The sequence below is a fragment of the Anas acuta genome, chromosome 18 (genome assembly GCF_963932015.1).
Source record: "Anas acuta chromosome 18, bAnaAcu1.1, whole genome shotgun sequence".
Classification (NCBI taxonomy): Eukaryota; Metazoa; Chordata; class Aves; order Anseriformes; family Anatidae; genus Anas; species Anas acuta.
Window position 1 is genome coordinate 7,449,900 of NC_088996.1, and position 13,912 is coordinate 7,463,811.

Genomic DNA, 13,912 nt, shown 5'->3' on the forward strand with positions numbered 1-13,912 from the left:
TGACGGGCTAGCAGCAGCGGCGCGCAGGCAGTGGAAGGCAGCGGGCTGCGGCCCCCCCCCGGGCCGGGGGCGCCCCCGGGCACGGAGCGCTGGGGCGGCACCGGCGGCGCCGTTCCCTCGGAGCCCGGCCCGGGCACCGGCACCGGGAGGACCGGGGGTACCCGGCCAGCCCTGCCCCGGGTCCCGGGCAGCCCGGCGTGGAGCTCCCTGCCGCCGTTTTCACGCTTTGCTCCGGTCTCGTTATCTTCTGCCTACGCAGGCGAAGCAGCATAAATCGCATAGCATAAATCGTAAAGACGGTGCTGCTTTAGGAACGGTTCCTCCTTCGGGTTGCCGGTTACCAAGGATTTGGACTCACGGCTAGCACTTGGTTAAAACCCAGGCAGTGAATCAGCTCCTGCTTTTGTCACCGCTGGCTGTAGGGCAGGAGGGAAGAATCTGAAGGATGTGGGTTTGAACCATTATTTAGCTCTGCACTGGAACTCCTCATTCTGGTTTCTAGTTTTCAATCGTTGCTGGACTGCATAAAGCAATCTAACAATCCCTGACTTACGTATTTCTCCTGGAAAAAATACCCAAATAAACCAAAGCACAGTAAAAGCCTGCTACCAACCTGACGTAACATAACAGCTCTCTTTACACGGATGAGCTGGTAACCAGGCACCGCCGGCTGTTTGATCAGATCTGGGTTGCACAACCTTTATTACATGAATGCAAACTGCATCTGCAACGTGCTCCTTGCACAAATAAAACACACGAGGTCTGAACACCTCATTCGCGGGAGAAACAGTTGCTTTCCTAAGAGTAAATCCCATCCTGAGCTGTTAAAAACAGTATAAAGATTGTGCCGAGTATTTCCAAGCAGGTGTCTGACACCCAGCCTTGCTTTTCTGATGCTACAGTCGCTTGGCAAATAGCCCAGGGACATCCAGAGTAAAAAAGCAGGACGAGAGGAGCCGTGTGGGTTACGGAACTCGTGCTTAAAAGCCACGTCCCGCTTTTGAAAAGTCCACGTCCCTGGACTTTGCTTTTGGGGCGGCTGTTCGGAGGAGCAGCAGCCGGCTGCGCACACGGGGCCGCCCGCGCTCCGCCTCCCCGCCGGCTCCCGCAGAGCCCGGCCGGCCCCTGCTGGGGGAGCGCCCCACTGCAGCCTCCCTGCCGAACCCGGCGCACGCTTCAGCAGCGTTTCCACGAAGGAAAGGCAAGTTGCATGCCGTGCCGCCGCTTTGCTTGCGGCAGCCCCCCCGTTCTTTGCTCGCACAGCCAGAGCTCGGCTGTGTTGCAGGGGAAACGCTGAGGGGCAGCTCGCCCAGCAGCACTGTTGCACTGCAGAAGCGCTGGGGCAGGCTGGAGGAGGGCTGAAGGGCTGAGGGTAATTCTGGCCAGTGTCCTTCCAGGTTTTAAATAAAACCTGAGCACAGTGAGGAAAGCCAGGCGGTGGCCATGAGAGACAGTGTTTCATAAAACACAACCTGCAATTTGTGTTGCAGTGCACCAGTGAAAGAGCAAGCACAGGAGGTGGTAAGCTCATACCTCATTTGGTAACACAGCCTGGTTACCTGCTCTTCTGTCTTTCTGTCCAAAGCGGTCTGTGCTGGGATTTATAGGCGTTATGGTACACGCCATGGCATCAAAATATTAACCACCAGCTTCTTATGGGTATATTAGCAAGCTAAGGCACAAAGGTCCAAGTGTGAGGGAGTAAGGGTTTAAGCACTGTGACAGAAGACACATTACCACTGCAAAGTAATTTTAAAATGACCATTAACCCAAATGCTTATCATTATACAGCTGGGACAACGTTCAATTTAGTAGTCATGTGTCATGTGCTCTAGCCCCCCCCCCCCCCCTTTTTTTTTTTGCCTAAAAGTAGCAGCTATCTCAAATAACAAAACTTACCCTGAGTTATGCAAGCTAGGAGACTCCCTTCTGTATCATGTGGGTCAAAAACCATTTAGAACAGAGCAACACATCTCAGACCCCTACCCCCAGACAGAAATCCAGGGAAATGTTGTAAACCTGTGTCATCCAGAACAGCAAATAGTAGAGAGAACAGAGCAAGGGAAAGCATCAAAGTCACGGCTCTGATACTCACATGCTGAACAAAACACATCTGCCAAGACAAGACAAGGAGATCAGAGCCTGCTGCCAGACTACCAGAACTGGCCACTGCACTCACTTGGTGCTCACACAAGCTGCATTTCCTCTTTGTAAAGGCCCTCCTTGCCACCATCCAAGTTTCCAGGGGACAGAAGTCCTGCAAACTATTTTCTGCTCTGCTACTACATCACAGAACCTCTGTCTGGCTTCAAGATTCCTTTTCCCCCTCCCCTTCCCCCCAAAGATAGGAGAAAGATAACAATCACCTCCCAGGGAGTTCTGAGATTCAGTTCCTGTTTGCAAAATGACCCAAGGGTCTGGGCTCTCAACACAGTAAGAACAATATCATTTGTTAGAAACTGTTGGAGGCTTTGAGATACGTGGTGTTGATGTATTCCTATCCCCACAGCAACAGCTGATTTATTTTCACATTGTGTCTTTCTTGTGAACCCCTGTGCAACTGATCTGAAAGTAGGTCAGTAGTACAGCATGTAAGCCTGAGTTGCTATCCAGATTTTGGAATAAAACTACTCCATATCTCTTTGGTAGAATGGTTGAACATACACAGCGGGGTGTTTTGTTTCAGCCTGCTGTTATAAATCTGAATATCTAAGGCCTTACTGCTGTAAGGAATGTGGAAACAGGGAAGCCTGAGAAGATAACACAGAGGTTGCTCCATGGATTATTCACACCTTATCTTTGTTCTGATTTCCCGAATGTCTGTACCTGCTGGGAGAAAAGCTGCCCAGCCACCACATGGAATGATATTGTAAGAGGCATATAGCAGGTTTAGAAACTACTGACAGCTGAATCAAAGCAGTTTGCACTCTACAATCACTTAGGAGCATCAAAATGTTTTTTTAAAGTAAGACATTTGCCCTCCAAGGCTTTTCAAAATTCCCTTTTTCCCCTCTCCCTTGTCTTTGAGCCCAGAGGGAGGCAGAGAACTCATGAAATTAGACTTTTCAGATTTTAAATAATACATCACAGACACGGTTCTCCTCTGCTGTGCAGCGTCCATCATCATTCATAAAGGTGTAAACCAGTCATGTTTTTGGGTCCCACTCAGAAGGGCACAACTGACTTTTTTCCAACTGGCAGAGGAGTAGCCCAAGTGTAGGAGCAGTGACTTTTCAGGAAACAAATCCTAAACCTGCTGGAAACTCCATCCTGTGGCCACATTAGCGCAGACCTTGCTGGTGTTACGGGGCTGAGCGACGGTTTCCCTGACGCACTGCCAGGCAGGCCACACAGGGCAGCTCGGGGAGATGCTTCACCTGAGTCCCCCCATTACCCCTCAGAAAGGCCCCAGTTTTCCCAGTAATGGGCACCACAGCACTGGTGTAGGCTGAGGGGGGCTGTACCTCTATCAGCTGTGCTTTCCCAAGCTAATGGCCCCCTCCTGGGCCCCTTTTTTCCACAGACACCCACAAGCACAGCCCCGGGGCCTGCTGCCCCTGAGGTGACGCCGTCACTGCACCGAGCTTTGCCAAGCACGGCCCTGACCTAAACTGCCTGTCCCTTACTGGCATTTTTAATTTTATTTTTCACTGCAGCAGTTAAACAAAGACCAGAGAACAGACCGGGGGCTCTGGCGGCTCAAAAATTAAAAAGTAAAAAAAAAATTACCTCAGCACGTCGGTTGAGGGGGCTGCTGCGCAGGGCGGCGTGGTGGCTTCTCCGACGGGGCTGGGCCCGAGTGGCGGCTCCTCCGGGCGGGCCGGGCCCCAGCAGGTCCCGGGGCTTCCTTTCTGTCCCTGCCACCTCCACACACGGCTTTGGGGGCGATGGTTGGCGGTGGCCCTGGGCCACTAGCCCTGGGCCACTAGCCCCGGCCCAGAGCCACTGGCCCAGAGCTGCTGCCCCCGGAGGCGGCCTCCCCCACCTGCCGCTCGCTCTCCCCCCAGCCCTCGTTAGCCGCACGGCTCAGCAAGTAATGATATTTAAGTCAGATTAAAAAAAGCTGGCCCAAATCCCACCAACAGCTCACAGCTGGAGTTGCCATCAATTGAGAAGAGGAGGCCTGTGGGTGGAGAGATTAACACATTGGCCCTGTGAAGCTTGAGCATTATGTACCCAACAAAGCTCCTGGAAACTTAACAGAGTTGCGGCTGTCTGATAAAGCATGTACTGAGACAAATTCATTCCCTAGCGACATCTGTGTAACTCGGCCAAAGCTAATGAGTTTGGCATTTGGGCAAGAGCAGAGCTGTGCAATCTTTTTAAAACAAGTGTAGACACAGAGGTGGGTACGCACTGCATGCGCCAGGGATCCGGGGTAGACAGGGAAATCAAATCAGTCACCCACCACAGACAGTTTTTTAATCATGCAGGGAAAGCAAACAATTTATTTACATATGTTTGTACAATACAGGTACATAAGAGGATCCACATTAGCAAGGACAGCTTTATTGTCCCCAGAAAGTATTTCAAGAAAATACAGATTAAAATAGTGTAATGGCACATTGCAACAGTATTGACATCACTTCACTTGTGTTGTAAATTACAGAACAAGATTAAAAATAATCATTTGCCATTTTTGCTAGCTTTTTTTTTTTTTTTTTCCTGTAACAATGGAGTGAATGGACTTTGCTCAGTTTCTTACCAAGCAGCCTTTGAAATAAAAAAATAAAACCATCTCCTTGCTTCTAAGGCAGCTTTGTGGCCTTAAGTGGATGCCAAATTCAGTTTAAAAAATTCTCCTCCATGAGAACAGAACACTGTATTTTATAGATCAAAACCTTGGGTCTTTGAGTTTTTAGAGGATATTATTCTTTTTTTTTTTTTTTTCCCCCTTTCTTTTGTGATTTAACAAGATCTCTTTGTGATCGCTCTTTGTGATTTTATTATCTCACACCATGTTTGCAGGCTGGTGAGTGAGGCTTATCAGGTATTGACAAAATACGTGAGAGAGGGAACAATTCAAGCATCTGACCAGATGAGGGGGTCAACACTCAAGAAATGAAAGCACCAGCTCAAGAAGAGGTTGGTGGGAGGGAAGGACACTTCTAGGACCAGGGCCCTGGTTGCCAAAGAGTTACAGGTGGCCCAGTCTCACCTGGAATCTGTTTTGCTTCCCAAATGCTGCAGGGGTGTTACGCTACAAGCCCCAAAGGAGGTTTATTCTGCAGCTGCTAAAATGTGAAAAGCAAGACACCCAATTTCTCACATCTGCAAGTGGAGGTTAGAGATAGTTAATCATCTGTGCAAGAAATTCCAGCCCTATTACCTTCATATTCTTAACACCTTGCACTTTCAGCTGTGCAGATCCAGTAAAAGCTGCCACAGAAGCCTGGAAGGGAACAGAAGTAGTAATCCAAAGCATTTTACCATAAGAAGGAGGGTCTATAAATTGGCACTGCTATTTCCCTTTTGATTGCAATAGGCAAAGTAAATCATTCACCCACTCCCACAAAAATAATCCCAGAACTGAAATTAAATGGGCAATGTGTTAAAATGAAGTTTTTGTCTGATGTTCATTTCAAGTGTAGAAGGAAACAAGTTTTCTGTAATGTGAATAAAAACCATAATCATCAAGGCAGGACCTTAACATACATCTAGATGTTTTATTATTTTGAATTTACTGAAACTAACAAGTGGATAGAATTGGTCTCATAGTGATACCAGAACAATAAATCCAGGGAGTGCGTGTCACACTGACTTATAAAAAAGACCAGCCACCTGACACAACATTTCTAAAACAAGACAGAACTGCTAATTATGTTAAACCTCATTTGCTAAGTAAGTTAGAACATGACCTAGTGCTTCTAAAAAAACCTGTACAAAATGAGTATTTTTTACATCTCAGGCACATGAATACAAATCTGATCTATTTTATATATACACACATTTACATTACATGAAAATCAGAGATGAAGATCAAATGAAAGAAGTGTATATAAAAAGTACCCCAAAAAGCAGATGAAACATGAAAATGATGTTCTCACAACATAGAAGTGAAAGGCACGAGTACTAAAATGTATAACCATGCAAAAAATTGAAGTACAATCTGTGCAACAAAGCAAAACAAATGGCTCCCACAATTGATTTTACAGTAATTCTCAAAATATCCCAGTATTTAAACATACTGTAAGTGCAACATTTACTGTCCTGTAGCATATTGAAGTGTTCACATGACATGAAATTCTCCCCCTTCAAATTTCCTTTCTCCAAAGCCAAAATAATTTAGCTAAGGATAAGGTATTAAATAAAACAGGGCTGATGTTGGGTAGTGTAAAAAGATGACTGCTCCAACTATCTGGGTGGAAGAGTAACTGCAGCCCTTCTGCACCCGTTAATTACTGTGTATTAAACAGGTCTGCCAGAGCAATCACCTGCCTACCCTTTGCCAGGGTACAACGGGCTTTGCAGGGAGTTCACCAGGGTGAATTTCACTCTGCTGAGAACGGTGATGTGAAAGCTGACAGCTGAAATGTCACAGTTGCACCACTAACAACACCTATGCAAGAAAGAAATACAGACTCTAGGGGTAGATGTCCAAAAGATACCAAAGAAGTCCATATTTATTATTTTTTTCATTCAAGTTTAACTTAAAAGTAACCTCTAATTATGTTTCAATAGGTACTACTCTCAGAGTTGAACAAAATTTCAAGACTTATGCCAATACACCAAACAGAAGTCTAAGGAAGGCAATGTAACACTGTGAGCTGGCTCCGCTCCGTCACAAACTACGGTACAGTGACCTGACTTGCAGATGTTTCTGTCTGAAGGGGAATTGGTTGTCTCTAAGTTATGCTTGCTAGGCTAAGCTAGTAAGTTTGTGCCTTGCAAACAGAGTGTACAGTTACAGCATGCAATTGGATAGCTATACAGAACTGAGGTAAAGCTTATAGGGACAACCCTGTGCTGCCTTACCTGGATGGACTTCAGTCTTATTCACCCTATATGCTTGCATATCATGGTAATCACAATTTTGTCATGCAGATGGGACACACCTTGTCTTCAGGATCACAAAAGACATGTAGAGGACCAGCCTGGTATAAAGCCAGGGCTAAAATTCTTCTCAGTAACTAAAGCTGTACTGAAGCCAAGAATACTGTCTGTGTTTGTCCCTCCCAGCTGCTCAAAGTAGCTACCCCATGGCACATAGATGCTCTGACAGTGAGCACCGTAGCTGGGGTCAAGACTAAGAGTGTACATGTCAACAAAAAATATTCTGGGGGAGGAAATCCACAAAGAAACAACTCTTGCACTTTAGAGCACTTCCCAGTACGTTATTCAGCACTGACTATAAGCTGCAGACTCATGGCTTGTTAGAGACATTGAGACTGAGATTCAAAAAAAAGTGAATTGTCAGGATGTTACAGCTGATCTAGAAATTTTATCAGCAAATCACAAAGTCACAAATAAAGCTGAACCAGAGCTGTGTGAAAAGGATTTGCAGCCTTATCTCTATGCTGTCTTTTTGGACAGGCTAGTCAAAGATATTCTAACAAGGCAGCTCATGTAGGTGAGATGCTGTAGAGGACAGCTTATGGTATCAGCCACGGTGGTTGCACCACCTACACCACCACTCATCATCACTGTCAAACAGTGCTAACCAAGGAGCAGCAATGGACATAAGAGTTCAGATAGGAAAATCTCACTAGGATGGACTTAGTCTAAAAAAGCACAAACTTTTTTTTTTTTTTTTTTTTTAAATCTTGAAAGCATAATGGAGATGGGACTTCCCTCTGAATCTCAGCAGTGGCTGCTCCCTGTCATGATAGAAGCATACTGATAGCAACATCTTCATTCACCACTCCCCTGCAAGGAAGGGGCAGTCCTGTGTTCCCCAGACAGCCCATTGCATCAAGGGGGTGCAAGCTGTCCAAGAAGCACGGGAATGAATCCCACTCTCAAGAAGGAGATTTGAGCCTGTCTAATGCTTTTCCTGAAACACAAACTCAGCACAAAATTCCCTCCCAGACAGATCACTATTGACGTGCACAAGCCATTGATAACTGAGCTAGTCTGTGCTAAGGGCTCACACATACTCTTAACTCTCAGTAAACCTCAACTTTGTCCCTCAGTGATGCAGGAGACTGAATGACCACAAATAAGATCTCAAGTGGAAATAAAATATGATACAGACATCAGTACTGGTTAAGGGCAGACAAGTGAGGTTCCTTTGTGGGACAGCAAATAAGGCTTCAAGGTTTGTGGGGGTTTTGTTTTTTACCCTTTTTATTTTTTACCCTTTTAATTTTTTTCCCCAAGCATAACAAAGTTCTTCCCTTCCCTTTTTCCTCTTTCTTTAGTGACTATAGAAAACAAAGGATGGGAGGCAGTAGGTGAGAATTTTCTCTATATCTCTGTTGATCTCTTTAAAAGGAAAATAGCTACTCACAATGAGGATTTCAAACCTCTTCTAGTCACTATATAATAAAATAACCCTAGTAAATATAATCCACAGCTCAAGTTCCGCCTTGTTGTGTGCTAGACACACAAGCCTTTGGTTAAATTATTGAAATATTTTGTTTGCAGTGCTCAGCTGAACCCACATTCTCTCCTAAAACAGAGAACAACCATAGAAGCCCCAGCAAAGTCTCCCTCTGTGCAGAACAGAACGCTTGCAAGGACTACACGATTCAGACTATGGTACACAAAGTTTCATTAAGTAAGAACAAACTCACATACGCCACATGCTTTAATAGCAAACTGCCTTGGAATCAGTATTTTGGATTGAAAAATACTGAGAAAACAATCCCAAGGATGTAGTCAAGGAACAAATTGCCAGCAGCTGTTGAACAGTTTATTTCCTTTCAAATCAGCTGTGGTACATAACAAGTCGTGCTTTCTTGACAATATTCCTTGAGTAACAAATGACATAAGAATATGAGCATTGCTGCTTACACTAGATTACACTAGAACCAATCCAGTAACTGCTCAGTTAAAGTTTGAGTCAGTTTTCACTGAAATCAATATAAGCCAAGTCACTGATTTGGCAAGTGTTTGATCAGCTGCTACTTCCTTCCTTTCTTGGAAAAAATCCCTCAGACCACACCATACAGTATTTGTTTTAAGAAAACACTGTACATATATTCACTGCCATCAAAGAAGAAAAAAAAAAAGGATTTATTTGTAAATTCTAGTCCTTAGACTCATCCCACATCATTAGCACTATGATGTAGTCTGCTGAACAGTGACTGATGTAGCAGGCCACAATCTATGTTTACATATTAGCTTCCAAACCCTCAATTACTAACTGGATTAGAGTCTAAATACAGTAGGCTAAGATCCTCTCTGGAGAGTAGAACGGAGCCTTGTTGGATTCAGAGAGCAAGATGTTTGTTGATACACATCTTTGAGAATTAATAATGCTGCATTCAGTTGCCTACAGATCTGGCTGATGAACATCCAAATTTCTCCCAAGACCGTAAAAGGAAAGTTGGCAGCAAAAGCGTATTGATTTTTTTTTTGAGACTTGCTACAAATCTATGTATTAAAAACTCCTTTAGAAATAGATCGGATGGTTAGTTTGTCACTGTCGCACTTCAAAGCACGACAAGTTCTCCAACAGCCTGAGTCTTTATTAGAAGTTATTAAAGAAGCTGAAAAATGCTCTTCTAATGTCAATATAGTTTGAGTCAGCACCACACTCTGAAACCAGAACTAGGTAGCAGTTGAAGGCTGATACTTGGAGTGAAGCAGCCAGTATCAGAAAATCCTGAAAGACCACATTTCAGGATTGCAGGAACTTTAAGTGCAAGTTTTAAGAGAGAGTTTTCCACAGTAGCTTGTGTGTGATTAGCCTGGTGAAGGACTGCTTCTAGCCAGAAGCAAGTCTTTTTTTTTTTCCACTGTACAAAAATACCTGCAGTGGTTTGCAACTAGTTTGACCAGAGTATCACTTAGCTTTTCAGAATCTACAGAAGAAAGAACTGAAGAGCAGATTAAAATATAGTACCTTGGAGTGCATTTACATCCCTGAGGGTTAAATGAGAAGCATGGTTTTAACACAAGAATGTTTATTACGTTTTAGTATTGCTAGAATGAGATGATACCATATTTCTGTTTGATATTATCTATCCAGGAAAGCCAAACCATTGTTCCACCAAGCACAACACTGACAAAGAGGCAGGCTGTGATTCCCCAGCTTGCCTGTGAGCACAAAGTAAGACGACAGTAAAGGTAAGACATTTATCAGAGATTAGACACTGAAAACAGTGCCTTCCTATGTCCCAAATCTCCCTGCTATTCTGCCAATATGTCTGTCTGACACTTGATCAAAACATGCATTCTCTGGAAAACTGGTATCCAATTACTCTTCTCACTGCCCCGATGACCCACCAAAGATGGTCCCTTATTAGCAAGTTACCTTTATGTCAAAAAACATGACGACTTATTTTCTGGGATAGAAGGGTTCTCCAGGGTTTGGACTGCAAGATAAGTTGGTCTAAAGTCTGTAGTTACAAGGGCTAATATTAGACTCAGTTTAAAAAAATCAATTGCTAATTATTTTATTAATTTTATTTTCTTACTATTTCCTTAAAATGCATCTGCAAATGAGATGCCTCCCTCCACCTCCAACTCATTACTTGTAAAACACAAGAAGTGTCTGGATATGTATTTGAACACTATGGAAAGCAGTACCTCACCAACAGACCCACAGGAGTGGAAAAGCAACTCCTTTACGCAATAAAACAAAGCTACAAACACCACCAACATGGTGGTAAAACAAATCTTCAAATTCAAGCACTGCAGAGCAAGGAACAGCTTTTAAATTCTAAAGCATCTGGGTGCAGAGCTAAACAAGAAGTCCTGCAAGTCTTCATAAAATTCACTGCTGGGTACCCTTGGTTAGTGTGCCATTTCCAGCGTTTCAGGCAGATTTAGTGACCTTTAGTCACTACTGGTAACCACTCATTTCTTACATGTAAGTACCTGCACAGGATTCTGGATATCACTACAATCACATCTTCTTCCATTCAAGTCCATGGACTCTGTAGTTTCAGTGAAGTATGCCGGGTGCTCTGCATCCCCAGTGCTCGGCATAATTTTCTGTGAACTAGTCCTCAACACTTGCTGATGTTTGACCCTAACAGGAATGGGTTTTAGATGATTAACATTTTGAAGACAAGTCCAGTTCATGTCAAAATATTTAGGGGAAAAATATTCAATCACCAGTCTGACCTGCAACTGCTTCGCTCATATTTCAATCCGCCGTGTGAGGGCAGGACAGAAGTGTAACTTACCAAGCACAGTTAGCTCCGGTAGCAGGGCTGCTGGCTCACCCAGCCCTGCTTGTCACAGGTTAGCAACAGCCACCTGACAGCTTGAAACAGTTCTCAGCGGCCTACAAAAAGAGCAAAGTCCTTGGCACAACCCACTGACATCACTATTCAGATAGAGTTGTCGTCACTGAATTGCAGGTGAAGAGTCCTCTTTGCAGGGATCTGTAGGTAGTGCCAGGCTGGTTTAACCATTTCTCTCCTACCTGCTGGGTGGCACATCCAGAAGCAGCAGTAGCGGGAACAGTGCCTACGTGGGGGGGTGTCCTTGGCATTCCACCTGTTCCTCCACAAACAGAAGCTGCTGAAATTTAGCACAGAACATTTCACACTGTCCCCAGCTGGTAAAGGACTTGCCCTTCAATCCCTTCCTCCTGATTACCCTATAGCCTCAGGAATCCAGCCCTAAGACATTACTGTTTGAACAAGACTAACATTTCTCCCAGTGCACTGAAGTCCTATTGACACCTGCGCATGCTGGGATGTTGTGTCCCATGATTATCCCTCTGGTCCCTTCTGGCTTTCCAGTTACTTTACACCTGCCTAATGCAGATACATAGAAACAAATTTATTTTATTTTCTTGCCTTCAACAAAGCCTGATTTCAATATTCCCCCCCCTCCCTTTTCATCACTCCAGTAACATATCACTGAAGGCAAGAGCACAGAGACTGCAGAAAAATATATGTATATATATTTACATCCGTAACTGAATACATATCATATGTATTCAAATCCCGAAAAATGCATCACATATACACACCAAGATACATCAAGAGAATACTAGGGGCGAGACAGTGCCAACAGCAAGAAATACACAGAAAAGCACAGTCATTGCTACTGTAACATTCTTCTGGGGAGTGTATTCAATAGAGGAAACATCTCTACACACTGGGAAAAAAACAGATACTTGGGCCTATTTTTCTGTGTCAGTTGGCATCAATCTAAAGGAATTTGAAGTGTGAAATTTTTACTTAAAAAATATAAATTATTCCATCCACATTTTAAGGATTCAACTATCAGCCAATTTCATCAGCTTCTTTTATATAAGCTGCAGTAATTATTAATTAAAAAGGGCCTAGCCCTACAGTACACAGATCCAGCTAAGGAAAACACACGCACGTGTTGAAGTCCACCCCTCTTTAAGGCAGCATTTTAGCACACACTCAACTTTAAAGCTTTTGTTCTGTCCCACTGACTTCTACGAGCAGTCACAGTATACATTTAAAGTTAAGCACCTGCACAACTGCTCAGTAAATCAGGATGTATTCCCTATTCAGAGCTTCAGATACGCACATGTGTACTCAGTCTGGATTGGTAACTTCTGCAAGACCAAGCTCTTTTGCTTTTTACTGCCCTAGAGGTAGAAGTCACTCCATGGCACACTTCTCTGCAGCGCTGTGTTAGGATGGAGATGGTCCTCCCTACAGCTTGCCCACAAAAGGTCACTCAGTCACTCCACAGAGTGCAGTGTCTGGACAGCAACTTATCACCTGATTTCAAGGGCAGCTCCTCCTCCCCAAGAAGTGGGCTATTTCATGCAATTTTTCCTTTTTTCCTTTTTTTTTTTTTTTTGTTAAGAACTGGCATATTTCTTCAGTGAAATCTTTAAAATTAAGGTGTAGGATCCCAGAATTCATATCAATGGCCCATGATAAACCCCTGAAAATAGGGGAATAGATTTGAAGAGCTTCTTAGCCTCAATGCTACAGGGACCCTGGCATAAAACATACACATGCGTGCACACACACTAAAGAGTGGGCTGGCTCAGAACATCCCAAAACAGGCTCCAGAGTGATCTTCTATAAAAAGCACTTTGTGCTGACAATGGCAAACAAGTGGATGGTGATTTTACATAGATAGCAACAATTCAGAAGTGTCTTCCACTTCTTTCACACACTTTGTGTCTCCCCTTTTCCCCAAATTTTCTTTTCCCATGTGTGGTTTAAGTAATAAAGCTAAATTGAATAGGAAATTACACAGTCAGCACCAGTCAGGAACTGAACCTGGGTATGTTGATCGGTTTGTGGTACCCAAATTCCTGGAAGAACGAAAGAACAATTCCTGCTCCTAAAGTTAGGGTCACATCCATATGCTTCCATTGTCTTTTTTACCTTTACAACTAGAGGTAGAATCATTTTGTCCAGTATCTAAAACAGCATGATCCAGTTATATTGTTATTACATTAATATACAGTAACTATCTTGTCACAGGTATTGAAAGTGCATGGAAAAAGTCTAACCAAGCCAATTCAACGACAAATAACAGTGTACCAAACATCATATAAACACACCCGCGCACCCACACTCACACGTAGTGTATATATATATATATATTTATAGATTTACAGTATCAGTGTTGTTTAGATCCAGTGGCATGTGCAGAGATATCAGGCAGTTGCTGCTTTTCCTTTTTGTGGTCTCTTCAATTCTTTATTTCCAAGATAGATGGGTTGTGATCTAGGATTGCCAAAATGATCTTGTCCATATACTGTCGCAATCTGTAATTTATCTCTTCCTGTTCTTTAAGGGCTTCCATGAGCTGAAACACATTTCAAAGTTACTCCTCCAGCACTGTAACT

At 43.8% G+C, this 13,912-nt stretch overlaps 1 protein-coding gene across 9 annotated transcripts in view; it reads right to left on the reverse strand.

The window, feature by feature from the left end:
* Positions 1–4,868: 4,868 nt before the first annotated feature.
* The window catches only part of RAB11FIP4 (RAB11 family interacting protein 4), a 124,978-nt gene continuing 115,934 nt past the window's right edge, over positions 4,869–13,912 (reverse strand). For all 9 annotated transcript variants that reach the window (XM_068655364.1, XM_068655363.1, XM_068655372.1 and 6 more), the window contains one exon: positions 4,869–13,872. In XM_068655364.1, the coding sequence (XP_068511465.1) occupies positions 13,756–13,872 (117 nt within the window). In that variant the 3' untranslated portion in view covers positions 4,869–13,755. The remainder of the gene's footprint in view (positions 13,873–13,912) is intronic.